The 27,848-nt window shown below is 36.3% G+C and overlaps 2 protein-coding genes across 2 annotated transcripts; one reads left to right on the forward strand and one right to left on the reverse strand.

Moving 5' to 3' along the window:
- LOC105443557 (hyphal wall protein 1-like) lies at positions 1 to 27,731 on the reverse strand. Its single transcript, XM_030984169.1, has 10 exons — positions 27,530 to 27,731; positions 22,264 to 22,434; positions 21,722 to 21,796; positions 21,476 to 21,550; positions 16,985 to 17,059; positions 15,467 to 15,541; positions 4,196 to 4,429; positions 3,588 to 3,765; positions 2,971 to 3,095; positions 1 to 1,100 (listed from the first exon to the last, which is right to left on the reverse strand). Exons 1-10 carry the CDS (start codon positions 27,597 to 27,599, stop codon positions 790 to 792), a joined length of 1,389 nt encoding a protein of 462 aa, XP_030840029.1. The 5' UTR covers positions 27,600 to 27,731; the 3' UTR covers positions 1 to 789.
- On the forward strand, positions 5,711 to 11,167 carry LOC115923475. The gene is made up of 5 exons (XM_030984170.1): positions 5,711 to 6,068; positions 7,141 to 7,283; positions 7,536 to 7,604; positions 8,232 to 8,327; positions 9,129 to 11,167. Exons 3-5 carry the CDS (start codon positions 7,546 to 7,548, stop codon positions 9,388 to 9,390), a joined length of 417 nt encoding a protein of 138 aa, XP_030840030.1. The 5' UTR covers positions 5,711 to 6,068; positions 7,141 to 7,283; positions 7,536 to 7,545; the 3' UTR covers positions 9,391 to 11,167.
- Positions 27,732 to 27,848: the final 117 nt, after the last annotated feature.

Here is a 27,848-nt window from a genome sequence, read left to right on the forward strand (position 1 = left end):
TTGTTTGTGAATAGAACATTTTCAGCCTGCGAGCTGCTTGTTTGATGTGATTTCTTAATAAACCAAACCAATTCAATTCAATTCATAATAACCTATCACTTCAAGGAGTTTATACAATGCATACAGACTTGTTACTAGCAATGTCTGAAAATTACGGTTCATATCTCTTGGTTTACATGGTTCCATTAATTTCGTTTTGAAAAGCAAAACAGAATAATTATAAAAGGAGCATATCAATTAAAAGCAACACCTCAGCAAGACATATAGCATGAACAAGAAAGAACTTTTGATCGTTCCTCTAAAACAACCCCGATAACTTCAGCACTAGCCTACATTCTAGAAAATATGCTACAATATTAAAGTCGATATGAGACTTTCAAGCATTCTCCCTTTAAGATGAGTACACTTTGACATAATTGTAGCTTCATCGGGGCTGGGCCGGTATATCCAAAGTGGTGGAGAGTGGGAGATTTTGTCTCTTAAAGCCTCGTTCAGATATGACGTGGACAAAATTCGGCAGTGTTTTTATTTTTACGATTACGTAATGATGAAGTGTTACGCGCTTCATATTTCTGTATCTGTCAACACAGAGTTCAGTGAATACGCATATGACCTTTGTTGTCATTCATTTACATTAAATAAACTCACTCCCAAAATAATTAAATCTCCATAAAAACAAAAAACAGGCGTTTTTTTCGGCGATTTCCCATGTCATATCTGACATGAAATTGTTGACTGCGCTAAATCAAATAAACAATATACCCCGGGCTCTGTTCTATCAAATATCGATCATGGATCTACAATAGTAATGATAAATCGTAAGGGTGTGCTAATCTCATTGGTTTCTTTGATGTTGAATGATCGGCTGCTTTGATCGTAGTTAGTCATTACAGCGATGCCTTTGTGACTGCCTTCCTTCGTCCAGTAGAGGGAGCCATTGAAGTACCTTAAATATCGGTATGTTCGCTCTTCATCGTTATTGATGTCAGGGTCATTCATGTAGTCTGTGAGCTCGTGAGCCATTGTGAGAGTTTGGTTTACGTCCTTGTAGAAGGTTCTTTGCTTCGCAAAGTCACAGAAAAATATGCGTCGTGGATTTCCTGCCAAAACAAAGAAATGTGCAAATCTTACAAGGAAACAAGAACAAATATCTTCCTGAATAACTTAATCCTTAATTTAATAAAAGTGTAATAACAAAACACACACAACAATTGATATCAATTCAAAATCAAATTCTGAGAAGACAAGACAAGACAAAATTACATACAACTTGAAGATACTAAGTGGCAGTGGCGTACGCAGGATTTTTTAGGGGGGAGGGTTGAAATCGGTCCCAAGAAAAATCGGTAAGAGTAAGAGGACACTTTTTTTTAAGGTCCCCCAAAAATCGCAACGACTAAGCCAGCCGGGGGGGGGGGGGGTAAGAGGACACTTTTTTTTCAGGGTCCCCAAAAAATCGCAACGACTAAGCCAGCCGGGGGGGGGGGGGGGGTAAGAGGGCACTTTTTTCAGGGTCCCAAAAAAATCGCAACGACTCACCTAGCTGCTGAATAAGCGGGGGGGGGGGGGGGGGGGGGTAAGAGGACTTTTTTTGGTCTCGAAATTTGAAAATTTGATATTTTGTTCCGTTTGGGGGGGGGGGGTAACGTCACCTTTTATAGGTCACCCATTGGCTTTTTTTTTTAAATTAAAAAATAAAGTAACAAAAATAACAAAAAATAAAAAGGGAGGGTTTAAAAAAAAAATACACAAAAGATACAAATACAAAAAACTCAAGGGGGGGGGGCTAACCCGAACCCCCCCCCCCCCCCCCTGCGTACGCGCCTGCTAAGTGGTATACGTGACGTATTATATTTGGTCAGGTTGAATAAGTAATACCTTTCAGTTAAGTTCGATTCATTTCTATAATTTTCTCCTTTTTTGCTAGCCCATGGTATATTATTATAAAAACTATACAGTTATATTAATACTACAAGAAGGACGTGGAAATGGAATCATACATATTTCTAAATATTTGAATAGTTGAATTTTCCAATGCTAACACTGTCTCCCCGCGACTATTCAGAATGTTGATGTAATGCTTTTAAATGAAGGGAATATAAGTATGAGGGATTTTATCACGTCACCGAAATCATATTTCCATTATGGAATGAAGGGAATATCGTGATATTGTAATACAAAAGCAAAATAATTGTCTTTTCTTGATAAATCCATGATTTTGCATTCCAAAGACCTTCATGAAAAATCGATTCGTCTGTCCACGTACACGGATGATGTCAATGACCCTTCTAAATAAGAAATACGTACACGGCTGATGTAAAACTATGGGTAATAAGAGTGGAGCACCAGGGTCATCAAGTGTGACATACTAGTGCTGTACAAGAACACACAACAACTTTTATAATTTTCAGCGCTTGGCACTCACATGATTATTGCATTGTATTATATATCTTGTGTTTATCCTTTTATTAAACCATACCGATGCATTGTGTTCAGAATTATAAAGAGTTGATGGCTATATACCCCCATCAAAACAACTCTTGGTTTCCCCATTTATCATATTCATTCTCCCATCAAATTCATCTCTTTGTCAAGGTTCTGAAATGCCTTAATATTTGAGAATCGTTATAAAGTTTGTTACCTAAATGATATTTCGAAAAAGTTCATGATAATTTAGCGTATACAAAATAAATAATAATACAAATACCTGTTTCTTATGAAGTACTTAACAGTATTATAATTACCCCAGTTATTGAATTCTATCACCATTCTGCAGAATAACGTGCATATTCTCCACTCAATGGGGGCGTTAAAGTTAGTCGCCTACATGCTAATTCAACCACAATGACGTACCGGGTACCCATTAACACCTGAGTGGAACCATGTATAGATAAATTCTTGTTGAATTCTGATTCATTTATCTGAAATGACATGTCATTTTACTGAACCCTTCTAATATGATATACGTACGGCTGAGATCAATGCTTAATCCGGTGATTGCGAATAGATTGTCGTTATTGTACACGGTCTCCGTGCTTCCAGATCCATTGAGAGATTTGCGCTGGATATGGTTTTTCATTGACCAATACAAGAATCTGAAAAAAATTAAGAGTGTCCTGTCAATACATATCGATATCGGGAAAATCAGAAGTTGTCATGACGTCATCCTTTCACCAACATTGATAGAAATGAAACATATCCTGGTTTATCATTTGAGTAAACCTGGTGTTAGATCTCTAAAGTAAAAAGTCAAGTATTGCGGTGGCGCAAAAACGCCTCAGTATTGTAAATCGTTTATAATAAGGGCAATTATAATTAATAACATTATTATTATTATTATTATTATTATTATTATTATTATTATTATTATTATTATTATTATTATTATTATTATCATCATCATCATCTTCATCGTTATTATCATAAACACATAGTCACATACACACTGAATACAAAACATCAGGAGGCTTTCAATTGACTGTATGTATAATCATGAGGGGTACTACTTGGTAGGGTCTGGGTGGGTCAATCAAAACAACCCACACCCCTCCTTCTGAACCAACAGTATGATGACGTCATACACTTACCCCTGTTCCTCATCCACCTCCAAAATCCTAGGGAAATCGTTATACGTGGTTACAAAGTTTGTCTCACTCCCTGGAAACGCGCTTCCTTGTCCAATATCCACAGTTGTTATTTCCTGTGACTCTCTGTAGGCGATGTACAGAATGCGTGATGATTCAGCTATCGCAATTCCTCGGATCACTGAGATTAAAAGGAAATCAGGAATTCGAAACATCTTGAAATGCGGGGGGGGGGAGGAGGAGGGAGGGGGGCTCCTAATTAACGATTGAACAAAAATATTCTTTGGGGGGTAAATATTCCAAATAGATACACAAAGTAATAGCAATCAATAAACTAACACACAAACAAACAAAGATTGCAAGGTACATAATTATAACAAATCTGTATACATTCAATGTTGGTTGATATCCATCTCATAAAGAAAATATGTTTTGGAATCAGCTTTATTTCGGTGTCATATTGTGTCAGATTCTTTGAACAGTTTTATTCGTATATAATAAGATTCTGTATGTTTGTATAATCATTGGATAGAGAGCAAGTTTATCGTCTTTATCGTTTTACGTCTGAGTGTATTTCAAAGCTTTACTAAGGGACATTTTCTATGCCGTACCTTTATCGCTTTCAGAAGTGACTTCCTCTCTGTTTCCACCATCCGCATCAGCACGATAAACTCGTTGTTCATCAAAGTTATTCCAGTAGATCTTCTTCTCCACGGAGTCATAGGTAATATGACGCGGTTCTTTAGTGGATGGAATGGAAGTGAAGTTTAGGTCATCTTGTAGATCTGCAACAAAGATCTTGTACTCGGTTTCTAGGTCTATCACAAAGATCTTTGCAGTCGATTCTAAAATAAATGGGTGAAAGGAAGGTTGTTTTATTCCACAACGTTTTGATAATGTTTCTCTTACAATAGATGAACCGAATAGATCCGTATCAAGACATATTATGAAGATTAAGAAATAGGCAAATAAATTATACAAAGAATATTCGTTAACTGAGATTGCTCTCTACAGAACCAGGAATATCATGGCTCAGTTCTCCCTCGAGGTCTTAGTTCTATGTTAGAAGAGGTTTTCTGTCTATGTACATCAACACAATATTTTTCCTTTAATGTTATCTTTTTAGACTTTTTAATAACTTGTGTTGTTGTTGTTTTAGTTTTAAGGGCGTATTTTCTGTCTATTAGTCTAATTCTTAGTCTTACTTTAAAATCTTTAAAATTCAAATTAAAAAAAGAGTAAAGGCCACCACACACTGTCTTTACGATCATCCAGCGTTATGATTTCGAAGAAGAAATAAATTATACTGTATTAAATATGGAAATCTAAAACAGACATCATATTTCTGGTTTAGCTTCAGATGATGATAAGAATATCCTAACAATCGGAAATGAAGTGCATTTGAGCCTTCTCGTCAGAATAAAGGCCAAACCGGCTTCAAATCGTAAACAATCGCACTTCTAGTCTGACGTCGCTACGATTCTGAGAATTTGAATTTGATTAATCATATGACTATTCATAATGTATTTATGGGCAATAATCAGCACTTCAATGAATAATGCTCTGAATATAAATTGCAACATTGTGCTCCTTCAATTGTAAATAACAATACCAATGTACAAATGAATATCTGTCGTTCTTCCTTCTTGAGAGCTGGTAAAGAGATAATCAGTTACAGGTTCACCCTTAAGTCACATTCAATCAATGTTAATGCTCATATACGATACCTTAAAGGTATAGTTGAGTATTGGTAATTTCCAAAGTGCCCCTCCAAAACAAATTTGGTTTATTTCAGTACCATATGAAAGATCATCGAAAAAAACATGGGAGATGATAATAATTCCAAATCAAATGCTCTAATTGTTGTGCAATTTGCTTTCAAAACATTATATAAAAGTGTTTGACGTCCGGACATCACTTTTGACTTTCGACGGTTTATTTTTTGAATTTACGTGTTTAGCTCCCTCTATGTCATTTAACAACCAGCGTATTTACAACGAGTGTTTCAGTTCGTTGGTACGTACAGTACTACAGGTAGCTAGCAGGCGGGTATCCGACCGCGCGCTAGTAATACAGTACAGCTGATCAATTCCAATACGCGTAAAGTATAACACACACAGCTCATATCAGATTATCACCGGCGCCGGTCGAACGCTAGACAGCTACAGACAAGCTTTGATTGAAATACGATAACGAGATCGAGATTGGAAAAGGAGCTCGAGGTCACGGACGATGGCCGACTCGGACTCAGCTAGTGCTAAGCCTAAGGACAAGGCTAAGGCTACGCTAAATCGGAATAAGACTAAGTAAGACGGTAAGAGGAAGGAGAGAAACAAGCAATGGCAGCTCGACCATCCGGCCCAGAGGAGGCGCGGGAGTGGCTGTGAACAAGGCCAGGGTACGGCGGAGAAACTTCACGAGCTGCAGGCGGCCTTCTCGTTGCCGAGTCTAGAGGATGCAATAGACATGCCAGCTCACTGAGAGGTAAGTTGAAATGATATACGCCCCACTGCATTGGGTAGGCCTAACGTTTTAATTTGATCTAGTCTAGAGACTAGATGCATGGAATCGGCAAATTTAAGAAATTACGTTTTGTTATCTCTTGCCTTGGATTTTTAATTCAGATTTCATGAATCATATGATATTGATAGTCTAGCCTAGGTCTACAGTAGACCGAAAGCTTCAGTCTCTATATCGTCGGTTGTTCCACTGAGACTACGTCTGGCTCCACTAGACCTCCGGATGAATTTGGTTCAAATGAAAATATTGGAAGCATATGCGATCCTACAATATTCAGTGAACGTTGTCGCGTTGAAATCGAGTCTAAAGTGATGAAATTGTAAATAATAATCTCTTTATGGGGTATACTATAACTCTCTCTCAAGGTCAATATATTAATTCAGCTATACAACAAGCTACAATTGACCGATTGGCTATTACCTTTTTGAAATTATATATCACAACTACATATTCCGGGATTTTTATGGTAGCAGCTACCGTTGTACGACCGTAGGCGCTATTTTAAATTTATCAAAATTTACCGGGAGCACCGGTAAATTTTTATATTCAATTTTTTTCGAAAGCAGAAGTGTTTTAGGAGCTAAATTTTCTAGTGCTTATAATACTTCCACAGGGGCATCCAAATATATCAAAATTGTAAAGAATCACTATCCACCCAATTTTCAAAATTTCCCAAAACTTTGTAATAGACCCTACCTTTAATGTCCCTCGTTACAACTGCAGTTTTCTTTGTAATGATGACGTGCAGGGCTAGTCAACCGGGTAAACATCCTGCTCTTTTTAAAAGTCGACAAGGTTATACTATAGCTTGCTTGAGATGTGACTGTCTCATCTATATTTATCTCTACCAAAGAGTGTCTCAACTTCACATACATGACAGAGAACCAATGCATCAGTTATTAGTCATGCAAATTCCAAATCTGGCTAGCTGTGATAATTATTAGAGAATGCCATCTTCAAAATAATTTCTTTTGGTGATTTAAAATCTGAATGTTTTTTACTTTGTGAATGACTTTCGTTTCTTCACTTTTTACAGATATGAAGAACAGACAACACAATCCAACCCCAGCGAAGAAATTCCAAGCAGCAGTAGGGGAATTAGCAGGTGAATAGTACAAGTCACCTTTGACCGCAAATTCATGGAGAACTTGGCCTACTCTGCTGATTTGCTCGCTTCAGGTAGGATTCTGTATACATGTACGAAAGGCTCTGTAAATTGAGAGGAATTTAATGAGAATGCGTTCATTACGTACATGTTTGCAAGATTGAGCTCTTTTTCGGTTATGACCTATAAAATTGGGACATATCAGCAGGTCAAGATAATTGCTCATGTGTATGACATGGGATTTTCAATATTGATTTTGTGGTATGAAAATAATGAAATGCCCTATCATTTATATCAGTTTTTATTTTGTTTTCATAATTCCTTAGGCACACCAGCATGCTCGAGTGTTTCCACAACCATATACTGATGTATGCTTCCAAGCGGTATTCCTTTGAGTAAGTATTTTTAGTATCATTTTGTATGTTTGAAGTAAGATTGTGGAAAAGTTGAAACATATCATTACAGTACGGTTACAGTTACAATATCATATTTTGAAGCAAATAGCAAAGTTAATGAGAAATTATGAATGACATCTATATAAATGCTGAAATCACTTTTGGATGCATGCAGAGTCTTGAAACAGCAGACTTTGTATCGTACTTGTGTCGGTACCTGATGTTAAGTCAAGTTGGAGTGGTTGTAGCAGGGAAATGTAACTACCTTTAATTAAGAGTCAATAATTTACAACACAAATCCAGAACTGAAGTGAATGGCTCGTATTCACAAAGGAGGTTTGTACAAACCATGGTTTGGCCAAGGTTTACATCTATGGAATGCCATTTGTAAACTGATGGAGTCCGAGAAGGAATGTAAACTCCATACTTGTTAACAATGTTAATTTACAATTTACGGTATGCGAGCAGCATTCCATAGATGTAAACCATCGTCAAACCATGGTTTGTACAAACCTCCTACAAACCTCCTTTGTGACTACGGGCCAATGAGTCTGAGATTTGTCTAAAGCATTTACTATTCATTCATCATGGTAGTGGTAATACCAATTGTTTGTCTTATCCATCCAGCTACCCAGCAAACCGGGCAAGGAATTTGCTTGCCGTCATCGACTACATGGCACACAAGGACAGGCCCGACCAGATTGATGAACAAGGCAATACAAAGTGAGTGGAAATTAGAAAGAAAGAAAAAAAGGTTTTCTTTTCTTTCTTGTTTTTCCTATTTTTATTTGTACATTTTTTTTTAGATGGACAAGGCAATCCAAAGTGGGTGGAGTAAAAAAAACAAACATGATTTTTTGTTTTCCCTGTGTAGTTGGACAGGGCAATCCGAATTGGCAGTTCTTTCCCATGAAATTTATCAATTTTGGGGAAATTATTAAATATCTAATTGTCCTTCCTGGGAACGCCCCTTTTAAATCGCCAAAATATGACGTCATCTAAAGAAGTTGTCCCTGTACACGACGCACATCTAAATTATGTAGATGACGGACTGTAAGCTGATGGTTTGTCAATCATGCTGCTGATTTTGGACCCTAAATGCGGACTTGGATTCAGTGTAATAATATACTTGGTGTGTAATGCAAGGTTCTGGAGTCATCAAAATCATCATAAATTTGGCAGAGTTTTGGTAAAGTAACAATCACTTACACAGAAAGATGTATATGGGACAACACACATGGTGTCGGCCTGTCGGGGCTAGTACTACCCTGATTTCCTTATCTTTCTATGCTCATTACTCAGCCAGTATACATTTTCTTCCAAAATTGTTTGGCACATGACATTTATTTGTAATCTTGAACATTCAGTGTAAGTTTCGTTAGATTCTGTGAGAATTCATTTTCTTTTTTTTACCAGAACTCAAGTTTATCTTTAAGAGATATGAATCATTTCCAATTGACAAGAATGAGTGTGCATATAATGCAACTTGTTACATTTTGCATGTTCTTTTATTTTATGATACAGATATGTTGCAGTATGGTCAAAGCGTGCCAACTATGTGGCCCGGAAGGAGAAGGTCCCCAAGACCTACCCCTACATGTATGTACAAGGACTCATCGGTGCGATACTGGAACGCAGAGAACAGGACCAAGGACCACTGTTCTCGAAGGCTGTTCTGCTCCCTGATGACCCTAGACACACAAGGCCCCGGCTTGCACCATTTCCTCCACCACAAGTTGATGTGATCCTAGCCAGGAGACTAGGCCGATTAGAGAAATCCATGTAATCCTCTGTAGTGAACATTTGGGATTGTCTGACTTGAGAACTGCTTTTTTTCGAGCAGAGACTAAGGGATCCAAATGGCGTCCTTCCGTCCATCCTCCGTGACTGTACACAAATTTGAATGAAGTCTAATGTGAAATCTTACCTGCAAAAATCAATTAGGGTTGCTAACTTTCCAACCCTGCATCTGTTTGTAACCATACTTGATTGGTAGATGCCCTTTATTGGCCTCCATGATATTCTGGAGTTGAAGGTCACATAAGTAGGTCAAAGGTCAAATGAGGTTCATTGTTGCATGATTGCATGCAAGACTCTTAATCGCCTCGATTTAATTTGTCCATGTGGCATGTTTTTAGGCTATCTTGAGGATTGGTTGGAACTTAACATTTTGGACTCATTTGGTTGCTAATGATTTTGTGGTCCGGAGGTGAAAGATTGCATGGCTTAGCATTACGAGCATGTATTCTTGATATGTCAGAGACCCTTTGACAAAATACCACCAAACTTGATACTAGAGTGTCCCTGGGGATCATGGGGATGTGGTTATCTGGAGAAAAAAAATCACATAACACATGATATACATGTACCAGAAATAAATTGTTATTGTTGCTAGATTAGCCACCATGCTTGGCACTTGTATATTGTATTACAATAAGAGGTTGGCAAGTTTACAAATGGAAGAAATGTAGGAATATAAAAGACAAATTGTGACATCAGTGTATAAAAGCTCTATGTGATTTATACAATTCATAATTTGTGATAAAATCAGTGCTTGCTCATGTGGAAATGGTGGATATTTCAATTTGTATCTATTTGGCAACCTATATTCCTTGAAGAAGTTACGGTAGTAATTATAAAATTTACAGCCAAGAGGTCAAACCATGAGTCAACAATGTGTTTGGTTTTAGTGACTGTGCATGTAACTGAGGTGACAGTCGATCATGAAAAAGACTATACTTCGGAACCTGTTGAAAATCAACATGGACAGAAGAAAGATTTGTAGAATATCTTATTGTAAATAGTCTTCATTTTTTGTTTAATGCAATCAATGTGACTAAAATAATGCAAGCGAAAAAGAGAAATGATCACAAGACAGCAAAACAGTTGGTTTCATGCATCATTTGAATCAATGAACGTGAATCAGCTCAACGCCAAAGTATTGCGGTTCAAGGTTATACCATCAAGAGATATGCTGCCTGTAACTACTTTGTAGTTTGAAAGGGTGTATAAAGGAATAAGGATACAGTTGGGCAGGCGAGTCTTTCTGTTGGTCTATTGTAAAAAACTGGGTCAAATTTTTTCCAATTTTTTTGCAAATTGTAATAAAACTTGGTATACCGATTGACCCGAGGGTGTGCAAGACACATTTGTTGTGTCTGTCTGTTAAGGTACCTCCATGGTAACCAAGCTTTGCACAAAGAATACAATTTTGTTTTAATAATCTTGTGGAGCATATTCTTTCCAAGTTTTAGCAATTTTATAGTTTTGGTATCTTTGATGAGGCATTATAATAACAGTATAAAACTCAATGCATGTGCAGTGTGTAAAATAAGTATGTGAGCAAACTATTGGAAGTAGTTTGATCGATTCATATGAAACTCAGTACACACAACGCAGAATTGTCTTTTGTGTGCGTATAGGACATTACCAGTTTTGAAATGTCTGTGCTATTTTTTTGAAAAACCTTATGTTGGATGTTAATCACTTGAGGTGATATTCATAGTCGAGCATTAGGGAAGATGAAAGACATATATGTACCTAACTATACTTAATTTTGTGCTGAAACTGATATGATTCAGGATTTGAGATCGATATGGAGTATGTATACATGTATACTCGTACACATTAAGGAAAAGAATCACTCAGACAATTTTTAAAGCATTTATATATAAAGTAAGATGTGAAACTTAAAAGATAAAACCAGTTATGGTCATGCGACTGCATTGTGAAAGGATTGTTGTGGAATCGATCAGAAAAGGTTGATCATCTAGCATATAAGTCTTGGTGTGTACTGCAAGGTTCTAAAATCATCGAAATGATAAAAAAATTGGCCCAGTCTTGGTAAAGTTACAAGCACTGTACACAGAAAGATGTATATGGGACTACACACAAGTGCGCGACACATGCGTTATATCTATCAAGTCCAAATAGATATAATAATTTACCAAATATATCAATTAGTAGGCAGTTTCTCGGCAAAATTTGTATGATCACGTACTAGTCAAAACATTGTGTGCGGGCAAGCACTGAATCAAATGACCGGGGTAATAGTATATTTGTCAAGCGCGTAGAAACATTACTGTTATAGATACTTTTCTTTGGTAAACTTATCTACACATTGCCTATAGAGTATGTCAAGTTTTTATGAAAGACACAAGATAAGATGTATATAAATAAGCAGTAACTAATAAGTAACAAGACATGGTGGTATACAAATAAAGTATATTGCTCCTTCTTAATGACGACGGTTAAAGTTGTCATAGCGATAGATGCTAAATAAAAATGTGCCTTTTTTGATACACATGATCTGTTTGTATGCAATGGTTGAAATCAACATCACGTTTAAATATTGCCTTCAGTACAGCAATTATAATTTGTATTCATCTCAATAATGTTGTGTAAATTTAACTGTTAGTTATGGCCGAATAAAGCTTTCAATGTACACCATAAAAATATGTTATGTATCTTCATTTTAGCATTACTATAATTATATTAAAATCTTATGTCTTTACACATTTACAAGTTATCACGTACTGACGTAGGTCATGCAATACACAGGCACTGTAGAACACAACTTATTTACAAGAAGTGACAATCACTTTTTTTTTAAAACTTTACAATTGCATGCAGTACCAAAATAAGAATACTGAAAAACACTGCATTATGGACAAGTATGAATCAAGTAAGATGTTAAATTAATTCACTACTGTTATTCATTATGGTATACTGATACAACAATTTTTAATATTTTTTTTAATTTATTTCTTTTTATTTCTCCACTTTCCCTTTAGCCATGTACCTTCATGTTGTTATATATGTTAAAGGTGTCGCTCTGGACCTATAACATATGATAAGACAAAAAATCCACCAGTTATTTCTGATTTCTATCAAATTTTTAGATTTTGTGTTGTTGTTGTTGTTTGGTATTATCGGCGTTTCATTCTTTTTTAGAATATTTACGCCTTTCACTTTATTTCTTTTTTTTTTCTTCTATTTTTGGTACTATTTGTCAATTCATATTCATCTCTTTTTTTTTGGATAATATAATCTCAGATCTACTGGTCCATGAAAACCCCTCACCGCAATTGGCACCTTCCTGCCAGACCGGCGCGGTACATTGCGCAATCTTCTCGGCCACCATTGGCCTAGGCAACTCTGGTGCCGGTGAGAGGATTCTGGGGTAGATCTTTTGAGTCTCTTGTTTGGGGTTTACCGTCCTCAATCCGTCTTTACTCTTTCTTACCTTTTCTCTTCTAGTATTTTTCCATTTTGTAAAACCTTATTTTTCTATCAAAGTGGGTATCAACATCTTAGGGCATTTGGTTGTCGTGCGATATGTGCCAAAAAAAAAATGTGGATTTAGTAATTCCTTTTTGAATGAAACATGGATTTAGCTTCTTTTGGAATTGAATGGATTTAGCTCCTTTTGGAATGAAACTGTAATAATGTTGTTTACTTTCTTTTCGAAAGGTTATATTTATGTGTGATTTCACTATTATTATTTAAAAGGAAAGGTTTGCTGCTAAATTTGAATAAAATTTCAGTGACTTTATTGAGAAAATATGATTTATTTTTATTTTTTAGGTACAATAACATGTTTCATTCCAAAAGGAGCTAAATCCACGAAAATCAAAAATCAAAAAATTTAGTAAACATCAGAAAAGCCGAAGGGAAGATTTTTTCTTATCATTATTGGCAGATAATCAGGTCCATGCAGGGTGACACCTTTAACATATATAACAACATGAAGGTATACATGGCTAAAGGGAAAGTGGAGAAATAAAAAAGGCAATTTACTCAGAAGTACCCAAAGTGGATTTGGCTCCTTTTGGAATGAAACTCTTCACATATTATAAAAGGAAGACAAGTAATATAAAAGGAAAAACGAAGGCCCACGTCATTTACATAGAAGGTAGGTGGACAGATAACCTCGATGTTTTTAATCTAATTTCATCTGGGAGATCATTCCACAGCTTTGTTCCTACAAACGAAATACAAAATTGCCCTTGCGTTGTCTCACATATTGGTTGATAGAGTAAGCCACTTTCTTTACACTGTAGAAGTAATCAACTGGGTCATACGACGTACAATACATACACATACACTACTAGGTCGAGCGTACTCGCACTACATACACATACAGTATTCGCATATCGCGCTCAAAAACAATAGCGCTACCAGTACCACAGACCATGCAATTATGTGCAGGCCTCGCATACCATAATGTGTACAATATAAATCAGTCAGCGCGCTATAGACATGGTTCGGATATTACTTGCACGCGCGCCCATATCCGATCGTCGTCTTGGCGAAAATTCACGGTGTGCTGCCGCTTGACCGAGAGGTGGCGCTATACAATTACACTGAACACGCCTCGAAAGTAAAATTTTTGATAAATAAAATCATTTGCAGTCGAACAGGTTTTTTGCATATAAATTCACTCTAATGTAATATTTCGGATTTATATCTTCAATGATGCATTCTTAGACATTTATTGTATGTTTTTTATGTTTAGATCATAGTTTCGTTCGCTAATGTGAGTATTGACCAACACTCAACTATTCCTTTAACAAATCGTAGGCAGTATATGCCACTTCTCGATTATAAAACTAGTCTGTGTCACAGAGGGATCGAATTATTTTCTATGCTACATGTACTACAATGGACTGATTTTTGAGGTTCGTAAACTTTGTGAATTTGTGTTATGCAGGTTTTGAGGTGAGTAATTCCAGAATGTGGATATATATATATATATATCCACAGAAGGTGACTTTTCTCCTTCTATGCATGGTTTTCGTTAAATAGAGCTAAGTTTTAGGACTATGACTTACCTACAAAGTGTTATGATTATCGAACAATCTGACTAGCGAAATTGACGACGCAATATTTATCTCCTTGTACAATTTTGTTAAAGATGGCCGTATAGAAATACCTACTTTAAAATTGTGATTTGACAACAATTCTTGTACAAAATAAAAATAGGGTAAAGAATATTCTATTATCTATTTGCTTTTTGTATTAGGTTTATGCCAGTAAACTTTGGACTGATTTTCGCGTACGTGTAATCCGAAAGTATATAGTATAGAAACATGCCATTACAAAAAAACTAAAACAGGAGAGTTGTACCTATCGTTGGATTCGTGGGGAACATGTCGAAAAGATTTACATGCTTTCACTTTTGTTAAAGAAACAAAGCCTATTCATTTCATGGATAACGTGATGAAATATTCTGAAAACAAAGCAAACAATTAAAAAAAAACAGCAACAGCAGCAACTACAAACAGTTTGAAAAAAAAAAAAAAAAAGATGATAGCCTCTTTCAAAGAAAGCGTTGGAAGAAAAAAAACGAATGTAAGGAAAAAGAAATATATCAAATAAATGTTTGTACTGAGTGAAAGACAGATTGAGAGAGAGAGGGAGGGAGAGAGATAGAGAGAGAGAGAGAGAGTGAGAGAGAGAGAGAGAGAGAGAGAGGGGTGTCGAGGTCGAGTGGGAGTGTCGTGGTCGAGTGGTTTAAGGCGCTGACTTGGAGATGCGAAGGTCGAGGGTTCGAATCCCGACACGGCACTAATATCCTTTGGCAAGATATTAATCTGCACTTGCTACTCTCCACCCAGGTGTTAATTGGGTACCCGGTAGGATGCGACCGTCATTGTTGGTCAAACAGTTTTTGAGCGTCATGTAACGCCTGGCTGGAATGCTCCCCAGGGAGTGGAGATTGTGCACATATTGTGTGCGGGCAAGCACTGAATTCAATGACCGGGGTAATAGTATATTTGTAAAGCGCTTAGAGACATTTGTATTAAGCGCTATATACAAATTCTATATTATTATTATCATTATTACTGTAGTTTTCTTACGAGTAGTTGTGGTAGGACGTGAGGTAGTTGAGTCCGTCGTAGACATCGATGTGGTGTCTTGTGTAGTAGTTGTTTCTGGATAATGAAAGGTGATATAAACACAGGATTATTCGATATTGGGGCAATATGCGCTTCTTTTCATTACAACCAGATTTGATAAACCTCAAGCAAGAAAAAAAAAGAAATTTTAAATAAAGTGTAATTCAAATTGTAAACAACTAATTTATCGCCACAAAATCGTTTATAGAAGCTTGTCTATAATATACTTGAAGCATGTACATAGAGATAATAATGATATGCTGTTCTTGTATATAGCGAATATTACAATGTGATACAAAGTTACTATTCGCTCCAAGGAATATAATCTAGTTTGAGACCTATTACATTTATTCCTTAAAGATACTATATGCCCCGTTCGCAGCCAACATGAAATTCTGTATAAACTTGGCAGGAATTATGAATATGTCATGTATGTCCTATCTGTGAAATGTAAACATTAGCAGTGTCCTAGAATTCAAATTATGCAAGGATACCCGTTAACCTTCTAGACTTCACTGTCAGACACTATTGAGTGACTGATTGACATTTTTTTTCTTTGGTAATAACATACATAAAATGAGCTGTAACAGGTACATGAGCATTTGTCTACATCAATAACCCACTACTTGTATTTGTAATGGACAACACTAAACTGATTGAATCTTTTGTGCAGCATAAAACGTCCGACCATTCTGTAAAAGGGTCTGAAAATCAGACTATTACTTAGGTGATTGCAATCACTTAAGTCGATTCGACAACTAATGGTCGTTCTTTTCCCAATACAAGCCATTTTCAAGCCCTTTCATTTTGAGGAGAGTTCTAAATTAGTATCGTCTTTTAAATGCCGTTGGAATTTAACCTTTTCATTTTTTGGGCCTGGAAATGGGACATTGTACCTTTAAGCGTGAAAATTTCGGGCCCAAAGTACTTTGAGGATATGACTAGAAAGCAAGTAGTACAGCGTTACGTTGACATAGTGGGCAATAAATGGCTCTACTAAAAGAAGATGAAGCAATAAGTAATTGTGAGAAATGAAAACGAGAGAATAATGGTGGGTAGCTGATCAAGTTCTTTGGCAAAAGAAAATATTTACCAGAGGTGTTTTCCTACATAAATACATATTTTGCATAGTATATTTTAGGTCTGTAAAGATAATATGAATACCATGATAATTAAATGTTGATTGTGCAATTTGGATACTTAGCATATATATTATGAAACTATGTTTGGGATTTGTGTTGATAATAACCAAGCTACCAACGATTATCAACTCATACCTCATATGAGAATCATTCTTCTTCTTTTTAATTAGTCCACTAAGCCGGTTTGGAAAATTGAATAAGAAACGGCAAAATAGAGAACTCTCGCAATTTAATGAGAATGTTACAGGACAAATCATCAGATTATATTTAAACGCCTCAGCGGTTTTAAGCGCCTCAGCGGTTGCAGGGAACAAATCATTTACTGAAGTTTTCTTACGAGTAGTTGTTGTAGGGTGTGAGGTGGTGGATTCCGTCGTAGACATCGTTGTGGTATCTTGTGTTGTAGTTGATTCTGAAAAAGAAATATGATATATACACCAGATTATACAATCTGAGGGTAGAAATGGATTTGAATTCATATTTACCCAAATTTGACAAGTTTACTGGACAAAATCATCACATGATATTCAATTCCTAGCTTTTGACACCTGAGCGGTTGCCTAGAACAAGAAGATGCTTCACGTTGTAGGATATTGTATCCACGTGAACATGAAATCGAAAGAGAGAAGCATGGAGAGACGACGAAAGAAATTTGAAGAGAGAAAGGGAAGTGAGAATTCATATAACATAGAAATCAAGAGAGAAAGAAAAGACAGAGACAGAGACAGAGAGTGAGGGTGAATGAAGAAATGTAGAAAATGGTAATAACTAGATGGATCTTCGACTGCGCGAAGTCAAAAATAATGCCTCCGCCAGTGAGCGAGTTTACAAACCAAAACATAAGCAATTTTTCAAATTCAAGTTTGATTGTAATCCATTTACAGGTTCTCAGAATATCGTGATTACAGGCTATTTTGCATATATAAGGTATGACCCTTTGATCTTTTACCTCATGACCCTCAAATCTAATCATTTCGTTGGTTCTGCAAGATACATACACGTCTTGAGTTTGATAGTAATCCGTCCGTCGGTTCTATTGATATGTTCACAAGCTATTTTTGCATACGTAATGAGCCCCATGACCTTTGAACTTTAACCTCATGACCCCAAAATCTAATCAGTTTATTGGCCCTGCAAGATACATACAATTCTTGAGTTTGATGGTAATCCGTCAATCGGTTATAAAGATAATGTAATCACGAGCTATTTTTGCATACATAATGAGCCATGTTACCTTTGACCTTGTGACCCCAAATCTAATCAGTTCATTGGCTCTGCAAGATACATACATGACCCAGGTTTGGCGTGAATCCATCAATCCAATCTTGAGATAACACGATCACAAGCTATTTTAGCATACATAATGAACCATGTGACCTTTGACCTTTGATCTCGTGACCCAAAAAATCTAATCAGTTCATTGGCTCTGCAAAATACATTAATGACCCAGGTTTGGCGCGAATCCATCAATCCAATCTTGAGATAACACGATCACAAGCTTATTTAGCATACGTAATGAGCCCCATGACCTCTGAACTTTAACCTCATGACCTCAAAATCTAATCAGTTCATTGGCTCTGCAAAATACATACCTTTCTTGAGTTTGGTGGTAATCCGTTAATCGGTTCTAATGATAATGTAATCACGAGCTATATTTGCATATATAATGAACCATGTGACCTTTGACCTTTGATCTCGAGACCCAAAAAATCTAATCAGTTCATTGGCTCTGCAAAATACATTAATGACCCAGGTTTGGCGTGAATCCATCAATCCAATCTTGAGATAACACGATCACAAGCTTATTTAGCATACGTAATGAGCCCCATGACCTCTGAACTTTAACCTCATGACCTCAAAATCTAATCAGTTCATTGGCTCTGCAAGATACATACATTTCTTGAGTTTGATGGTAATCCGTTAATCGGTTCTAATGATAATGTAATCACGAGCTATATTTGCATATATAATGAGCCATGTGACCTTCGACCTTGTGACCCCCAAATCTAATCAGTTCGTGGGCTCTGCAAGATACATACATGACCCAAGTTTGGCGGGAATCCATCAATCCGTTCTTGAGATAACGCGATCACGAGAACGGGACGTACAGACGAAAACAAAAAGCCCCAAGCTACTTTGTAGCGGAGGCATAAAAAAGGGTGAGCGTGGTTGGAGAGAACGAAAGAAAGAGGGAGAGAGGGTGCTGCATCTACACTGTATTCCAAACACGCCAAAAAAAATGCCAAACCGGAGCCTGACCGCGATGTTACCAAGGGCAACTACGCTTTACCGGCAGAAATGCCAAGCCCGAAACATTCCAAAACAAAGTGTGATCTTTTGGCATGTTTTGGCGTGTTTGGCAAGTATAAACGCTCGTATGGCAAGCCGTTTTATCATTTAAACATATTTCTTGATATCAAGAAATGAATTCTTGATATCAAGAAATCGAATTCTTGATATCAAGAATTACCATTGCTTTACAACGTAAAATCATTTCTTGATATCAAGAATTCGAATTCTTGATATCAAGAAATGAATTCTTGATATCAAGAAATGAATTCATGATATCAAGAAATGAATTATTGATATCAAGAATTCGAATTCTTGATATCAAGAAATGAAGTTTAGATATCAAGAAATGAATTCTTGATATCAAGTAATCGAATTCTTGATATCAAGAATTGATTTCTTGATATCAAGAATTACCATTGGTTCACAACGTAAAATCATTTCTTGATATCAAGAATTCAATTCTTGATATCACGAATTCGACTTCTCGATATCAAGAAATGAATTCGTGATATCAAGAAAGCGTATTCGTGATATCAAGAATTGAATTCTTGATATCAAGAATTGAATTCGTGATATCAAGAATTCGATTTCGTGATATCAAGAAATGATTTCTTGATATCAAGAAATATGTTTAAATGATAAAACGGCTTGCCATACGCTCGCAGTTGTAACATCGCGATGTTAGCTAGGTCACGTGAATTTAGGAGCGAGGCTAGATGTCGTCCTTGAAGAAAATGATGGAACGATAAATACAAAGAATAGAGAAGGTGATAGAAGAAGAAAAAAAGAATAACATAAGGAAAGACAGAAAGAGAAAGTGATAGAATGATAAAACAACAAAGAATAACATATTAAGAGAAGGTGATAGAAGAAAGAAACAAAGAATAACATAAGCAATAACATAAGGAAAGACAGAAAGAGAAAGTGATAGAAAGTGATATAGAAGGAAGAAACAAAGAATAGCATAAGGAAAGACAGAAAGAGAAAGTGATAGAATGATAAAAAAAAAAAAAAGAATAACATAAGAGAAGGTGATAGAAGAAAGAAACAAAGAATAACATAAGCAATAACATAAGGAAAGACAGAAAGAAAAAGTGATAGAAAGTGATATAGAAGGAAGAAACAAAGAATAACATAAGGAAAGACGGATAGAGAAAGTGAAAGAATGATTAAAAAATAAAGAATAATATAAGAGAAAGTGATAGAATGAAGAGACAAAGAATAACAAGGAAAGACAAAAAGAGAAAGTGATAGAAGGAAGAAATAAAAAATAACATAAGGAAAGACAGACAGAGAAAGTGATAAAATGGATAAAAACAAAGAATAACATAAGAGAAGGTGATAGAAAGTAAAAACAAAGAATAACATTAGCAATAACATAAGGAAAGACAGAAAGAGAAAGTGATAGAAAGTGATATAGAAGGAAGAAACAAAGAATATCATAAGGAAAGACGGATAGAGAAAGTGATAGAATGATTAAAAAACAAAGAATAGCATAAGAGAAAGTGATAGAAGGAAGAGACAAAGAATAACATAAGGAAAGACAAAAAGAGAAAGTGATAGACGGAAGAAATAAATAATAACATAAGGAAAGACAGAAATAGAAAGTGATAGACGGAAGAAATAAAGAATAACATAAGGAAAGACAAAAAGAGAAAGTGATAGACGGAAGAAATAAAGAATAACATAAGTAAAGACAAAAAGAATAAGTGATAGACGAAAGAAATAAAGAATAACATAAGCAAAGACAGAAAGCGAAAGTGATAAAATGGATAAAAACAAAGAATAACATAAGAGAAGGTGATAGAAAGTAAAAACAAAGAAAATTAAAAACAAAGAATAACATAAAAGAAAGTAAAAGAAGGAAGAAAGAAAGAATAACATTATAGAAAGTGATAGAATGATAAAAAACAAAGAATAACATAACAGAAGGTGATAGAAGGAAGAAACAAAGAATAACTTAAGGAAAGACAGAAAGAGAAAGTGATATAATTTTAAAAACAAAGAATAACATAAGAGAAGGTGATAAAAAGAAAAAAACAAAGAATAACATAAAAGAAGGTAAAAGAAGGAAGAAACAAAGAATAACATATGGAAAGACAGAGAAAAAAAAGATAAAGAATATAATAAGAATAATAACAGTTTTTGCATGGGAGTGCCGCGCATGCGCATTACCATCTGAAACACGCAAAAACATCACTGAGCTTTTCAGTCGGTGATGTTTCAACACAAGTGTAAACGTGTGCGCGAAACATCGCAATTTTAGGAAATGAGGTATTTGGCAGTATAAATGCGCCAAGAGAGGGAGGGAGAGAAGGAGAGGAGAGAGGAGAGAGAAGAGAGGAGAGAGAAAGAGAGAGGGAGAGAGAAAGAGAGGGAGGGAGAGAGATGAGAGAGAGAGAGAGGGAGAGAGAGAGGGGGAGAGAGGGAGAGATTAGAGAGAGAGAGAGAGAGAGAGAGAGAGAGAGACGGAAAGAGAAAGAGAGAGAGGGGGGGGGGGGGGGGGGGGGAGGTGGTGTAAATGAAGTTTCCTTACGAGGCGTTGTAGTAGGGTGTGTGGTGGTGGCTTCCGTCGAAGACATCGCTGTTGTGTCTTGTGTAGAAGTTGATTCTGAAGAAGAAATATTATGATATATACACCTGATGAAACACCCTGGGAGCAAATAAATTAAAAACCATATTTACAACAAATTTACAAATCTCACTGGATAAATCATCACATGCTATTTAATTCCTAGAGAGAAAGAGAGAGAGAGACATAGTGTAAATGAAGTTTTCTTACGAGTAGTAGTGGTAGGATGTGACGTGGTGGATTCCGTTGTGTACTTCGTTGTGGCATGTTGTGTAGTAGTTGATTCTTAAAGCAATATGATATGGGGATGGAGATGGTGGTAAGCGAGGAACGAAGGAAGGTGGGGGGGGGGGGTGCTTAAACGTACTCGTACATACTTATATTAATGGGCCTTCCATGCTTTCGGCGGCAATACCTTGGAAAATCTTTGACAATTTCCATTTGCACTAAAATCACTCACTTCCTTAGAGGGCATGTGTGAAAAGATCATGATTCTTAACACCTATCCTTTATATACTATTGCATATTTCTAAGTCTGAAAATATTTCGACATTGACTCCTCTATGATCTCAGAAAGATCTCAATTTTCTAACGCATGCATACATGTTAGTAGTTGATAGGTTCTAAATTGTATAGTTATCATTATTGTTCAAGAATCATAATTTTCCAATGCCTACCCTTCGATGAGTTAAAATCAATCTACAAGTTGGACTGACATATCATACGATCATCACTATAAACCTAAAACTCACCAGCTAACTTGCAAACGAAATGGTGTTTAATACCCTTCAAGGCGACGGGAAACGAGGGCATGTATTCTGGCACTATAGGCATCAATTTACCATTGACAAGAATCGGCTGGCAATGATTATCCTCCGTATGCAACACTTCATCGGCCATGTTTGTAGACCCCCGCGCGTGAGCTGAAACACGTACACATATACAGAATATCAATAAGTAATTAAATACACAAAATGTAAAGTTGACATGTATACACACAAAAAACAAGATCGCAAGGAAACAACAAAGAATACAATACAAAAATGTAATCTCATTACTTTCGTTCAACGGAGTTCAACCTGAATAATTATGTTCGCAGACCACTAGAATACGCATCTTCTGCTCTTTCTCTCTTTTTCTCACTCACTCACTCTCTCTTTCTCTCCCCTCTCTCTCCCTCTCTCTCCCCCCCCCTCTCTCTCTCTCACACACACACACACACTCTCATTCTTCTCCCCTCCACACTCCACATTTTTGCATTTGTTACGGAAGTTCCCCCGTGCCGCCACCCCCTATTCAAACTCGTCTTTTGTCACTGGTCCGGGAGGGGTAGCGAAGAAGTGATGGGGACACATGTCATCAGTTTGGCCAAACATGGGGAAGCAGAAAGAGGGTGGATCAGGAACCGGTCCAAAAACATTTAACTACCTGTCGTGTCTTCATTCGAATTACGACATAACATGTAGTTTTGTTTTTGACAGGTACGTTCCGGCTCCCTAGTAAGGGAACCATCTCTCAAACAATCATGATTCTACCTCCCTACCTTTCTTTACTACCACGATCACCTAAATTAAAGACTTAAACCAAACAAGATATGAGATACAATACTTAGTGGGGTCAGAATAGAGTTTGACCAAAAACAATTGCAACATGTATTTGCCAGCGTTACATCGTATAGCTGGCAAATGTTGTTTATACGGCAATACGTGGGAACACTAATTGCTATCTGGCATGCGTTGAGTCGAAGGTGTTTAATTGAATATGAAAAGAGGGGATGCGAAATATGGGTGCGGTGTATAGGAGGAGTCGTTAGGGACTTTTAGATTGAGTGGACGGAAACGGCGTGAACGTCCACTGATCATGCGTGTCAGCGTAGTCAACTGCCCCTGTTGACTACAGATATGATCTTTTAGATTTTACTCGAGGATATACGTCGACAGGAAGTCAGCATGATGAAGTCATGAACGGCGCGCCAAATTTCAAAGGAAATTCCGCGCGTACTGTCACGTCACCAGCCGGCTGGGCGGTACACGGTGCGGAGACGAAGCTTATGCACACTGCCATTGCCACTAGCTACACTGTTAGAACAAGTATTACAATTTTTAATCAAGTTGGTTAAAATTTTAATCAACCACGGATTACCAGGTGAATCACACAATCGTTGGTTAAACTTTAACCAACAGCCTGTTGATTAAAATTTAACCTGTGGTTGATTAAAATTTTTAATCAATTATTGGTTAAAAAAATTTGCTCAATGTTGGTTAAAATGGTGTTGATTAAACTTTAACCATTTGTTGATTAAAACTTTAATCTTTTGTTGGTTATTTATGCTTTGTTTGGGGCTGATTCACATGTTGTTGGTTAAACTTACTTGGGTCGTTGGTTAAAATTGTAACCATTGTAGGTTAATTCTTTTTTGATTCACACGATGTTGGTTAAACTTTAGTGGGTTGTTGGTTACAGTTATAACCCCTGTTGGTTAAACTTACGGGTGTTTGGAGGTCTTATCCTAGTGTTTGCAGGTAAGAAATTGTTTAATATGATTATCATCAATGCTAAGATTGGAAGGAAGAAGTAAAATAAGGTTCTTGCTCAAATTAAAAACGCTTTGTGTCCCGGCCCGTAGGTTGTAGCTCAGCCAGTAAGTGTAACGGATGACCTACCCAAATTGCATGCATGAAGACGTTTCACTTTATGATGACATCTTATTTTATATTTAATTGTTTTAAACAATTAGATACAATTAGATTTAAAAAATAAGATTATTTTTCATGCATGCAATTTGGGTAGGTGATCCGTAATAGGCCCACACTTCTCCTTCTTTAATTGGGTCTGCCTCCTTCACGGTTGAAGATTCTTGCAGACTGATGAGTGTGTGTGTGCTTACGTTATTAGCCAGGTGCACGGTGCAAGTAAAATGTTACTTATTGGTTGAGCTACGTCGGGAGCTACGTACAGCCTAGGGGACACAAATCGTTTTTGATTTGAGCAAGAACCTTATTTCACTTCTTCCTTACAATCTTAGAATTGATGATGATAATATTAAAATAATTTCTTACCTGAAAACACGGAGATAAGACCGTCCAAACCCCCATTTCCTTAGCGTCCTCGCGACAACCTCCATTGTTAATTTTGTCGCACGCGTAAACTGCATGTACTTTGCATGTACTTTATTTGTATGTCGAGCGATCGCTAGCTACGCGCTTCGATATCGTTCTGTTAGGTCACGTGACCAGTACTTTAATCAACATTGATTAAAATTTAACCGGAAGGGGGCTATCATTACTGTCGGAATTTTGTTTTTAATCCATGCTGGGTTACAATTTTTGCAAACGACTTAGACTTAACCAACATAGGTTAAAAGGAATAATTTTGATCAACACTGTTTTTAACCAACGCAAGATTAAAAGTAAATTTTAATCAACACTACATTTTTAACCATTGTTGAGCGTTTTTTAATCAACAATTTTTTAACCCGCATTTTTTTAATACTTGTTTTAACAGTGTATAAACCTTTCTAAGGGTGCTATAACATACCAATCAAACTTTCACATTTCAAGACAAAAGAATTTTAATCTACCTATATCTACCTCAGTTTCGTGAAAGCTGTTGTTACTCAAAGACAAAATTATATCTCTGAATTTTTTATCATTCATCTTGAGGCTTGAAATGACGTCACGACTATGTGAAAACAAGTGCACGGCGCTGTAGATTTAGGACGACGGGAAAATCAAAGTGGACGCGTTCTCGATTCTGATAGTCGACGACGGAGACGACGTGACGCATGCGCGGTGCCTTAAAATGACGTCATCACGTAGCAGTCAACTATGTCGACGTGCAAATCTAAAAGTCCTTATTCTAGCCCAGGAGCCTTCCAAGGTCCGCACACTAGCATGTTTTTTAATATGAAGTTTTTAAGGGTGAAGTAAATAATGATAATTTGTAGGAGACGTCATTTTGTCAGAGTGGCATCTGGATGTGATGGTTGCTATGGGTGATATTATGTGGTAAACGGTGTTAGGATGAACAACAGGTTTCTCAACGGTTTCCGGTAGTTCTTGAAAGCAGGCACAAACTCTAAGAAAATCGGACCCCCGGAAAGTGGTTATTTTCAAAATGACGTTCAAGAGTGGTATGGCCACCAAAAAACCTGGAAATCCATGATGGTGCATTTCCAATTTAGCAAATAAATAATTTACATAACCAGATTTTGATTCTCTTTTGAACAGTAAGACGTTGTGAAGATTAAACAAAATGTATTTTCGAGTTATGGATTTTCATTGATATACAAAAAGAATCACATAGTTTTACGCGAGACAGTAATGTTTTAAATATGGTTGCTACTGTGCTCTATAATTTGGCTGCTGGCATGAATGCAAGACATTATGTGTCACTGAGGTCGACATTCTAGCCTTAGATGAAATGTGATATACATTTTTCCCCCATTCTGCCCTCCAAGATGGACTGCACATTTGAAAACAGTATTGAATATCTTAACAAAACCTACAATGTACACCTTTAACGCTAAAATACACTTACACCTAACAAATATAATTATCCTCATTATTTGGTAAAATAAAAATGTTACTCACTTTCAATCATTTAAATTTGTCAGCCGTTCTTAAACATTTTTCCAGCTTTCCTGCCCATCATTCTTGACACATATCAACTTGATCTTGTTTTAATAGAGTTTTAAATCCCGAAACCAATGAAAAGACACTAACATTATATTTATTGATGGGATACCTAATGGATAGCAAATAAAAATGCGTTGGCAACAACTTTGAATTGCACAATGGCAGCACAGCCGTCTTGGATACATTGCTCTATAAAAGGCTATAACATACTTTTTCGTGCATCAATGAATATTTTTACACTTAAAATGTACTTTGCACTTGAAAACTGTCTTGTAAATAGTAAACTGAATCCGGTTATGTTACGATACTCGCTACAATAAATTGTGGACGCCATCATGAGTTACCGGGTTTTCTGGCGGCTACTACACATTTTAAACAGTCAAAATTGATTTGTCGACCCCGAAACCTAGGTATAGATACAACAATCTCTTATATGGATATGTCACGATTTATGGCTAATTTCAGTTTTCGTCGGCCATCTCGGATTACAAAACGGATGCCATCTTTGAAATTGTTTTGAGTATAAGGCTATAGCAAGTGGAATTGTACCTTTTATGATCATTTAAAGCACACTAGAGTATCCTGACCTCTTAAACATACATTTAATCTTGCAAATGACAGTTTTACTGCCAACTTTAACTCACTTCCGGTCATCTTTAGGAGAATGGTGGCCATTTTGGATGCCATGTTGAATTTACAGATATTTTGGTGGCCATAACACATTGTATGTGGTATGATGGATTCTTCGACCCCCGATACCTAGGTATGTTTCTTAAAATTTTAGTATGTTGTTCCAGATTTCAAACGTTACCGGAAACCTTTGGTAAACCTGTTGTTGCAATACTTTAGGGGTTGACGTATTTTTACCCATAAATGCCATGTTAACTGATATCAGCATACTAAGTTTAGAGCGCTATAACATTTAAAAGATAATTTTGATATCATATTGAACATATGTTTAGGCAGTTTTCTAAAAAGAAATTATTGAAGATAATTCATGAAACGTAGAGAAACATGCATTCATATTATGGTGAAAATTTGGGGAAAATCACATTTTTGGCTCTCCATTGTTATTCAAACTATAATCAAGCCTAACAAATGTAGTATCATTTTGTAGAGAAATTCTCTTTCAAACCGGGTAAAATTGTGGTTATGTTAAAAGGTAATCTTCAAACTGTTCAATATTACATATACATGCATAGCGGCTTTTTTGAAATATGGTACAACTGTTTTTCAGCAGAATATTTTTTCAACATATTGAAAACAATATCAAATGTCTCAAAACCCTCAAATTGGACTTTTGCCCCCAAGGTAACTGATCTAGCCGGCGAGTATGCTCCTAATTAATTTTAAAAAAGACGAAATTCATTCTAACTCTCACCAATGACGAATGAAGTGCAGAGAAGTAGGAACGTGTCTCTCAGGGTAACAGCGGATTTATGTCTCTGCATCTATTGTATAGTCAAAAAGAAAAAAAATGAAGGGATTTAGCACTGTTAAAGTAAAACCGTTTTCTCACTCTTACGAAAAGTGATGTATTTATTTGTATTTATTTATTTATTCAAGTTTTATTTGAAATAGAGGGTGGGTATACATTCACTTTAACAGAACTGCTTTCCAATTACGCTCTCTAGAACGACATAACAAGTTTGTGATATACAAAATACAAGGAATACATAACAATATAACATTCATAAAAA

This window comes from Strongylocentrotus purpuratus, unplaced genomic scaffold, assembly GCF_000002235.5.
Source record: "Strongylocentrotus purpuratus isolate Spur 01 unplaced genomic scaffold, Spur_5.0 spur5_scaffold_14, whole genome shotgun sequence".
Taxonomy (NCBI): Eukaryota; Metazoa; Echinodermata; class Echinoidea; order Camarodonta; family Strongylocentrotidae; genus Strongylocentrotus; species Strongylocentrotus purpuratus.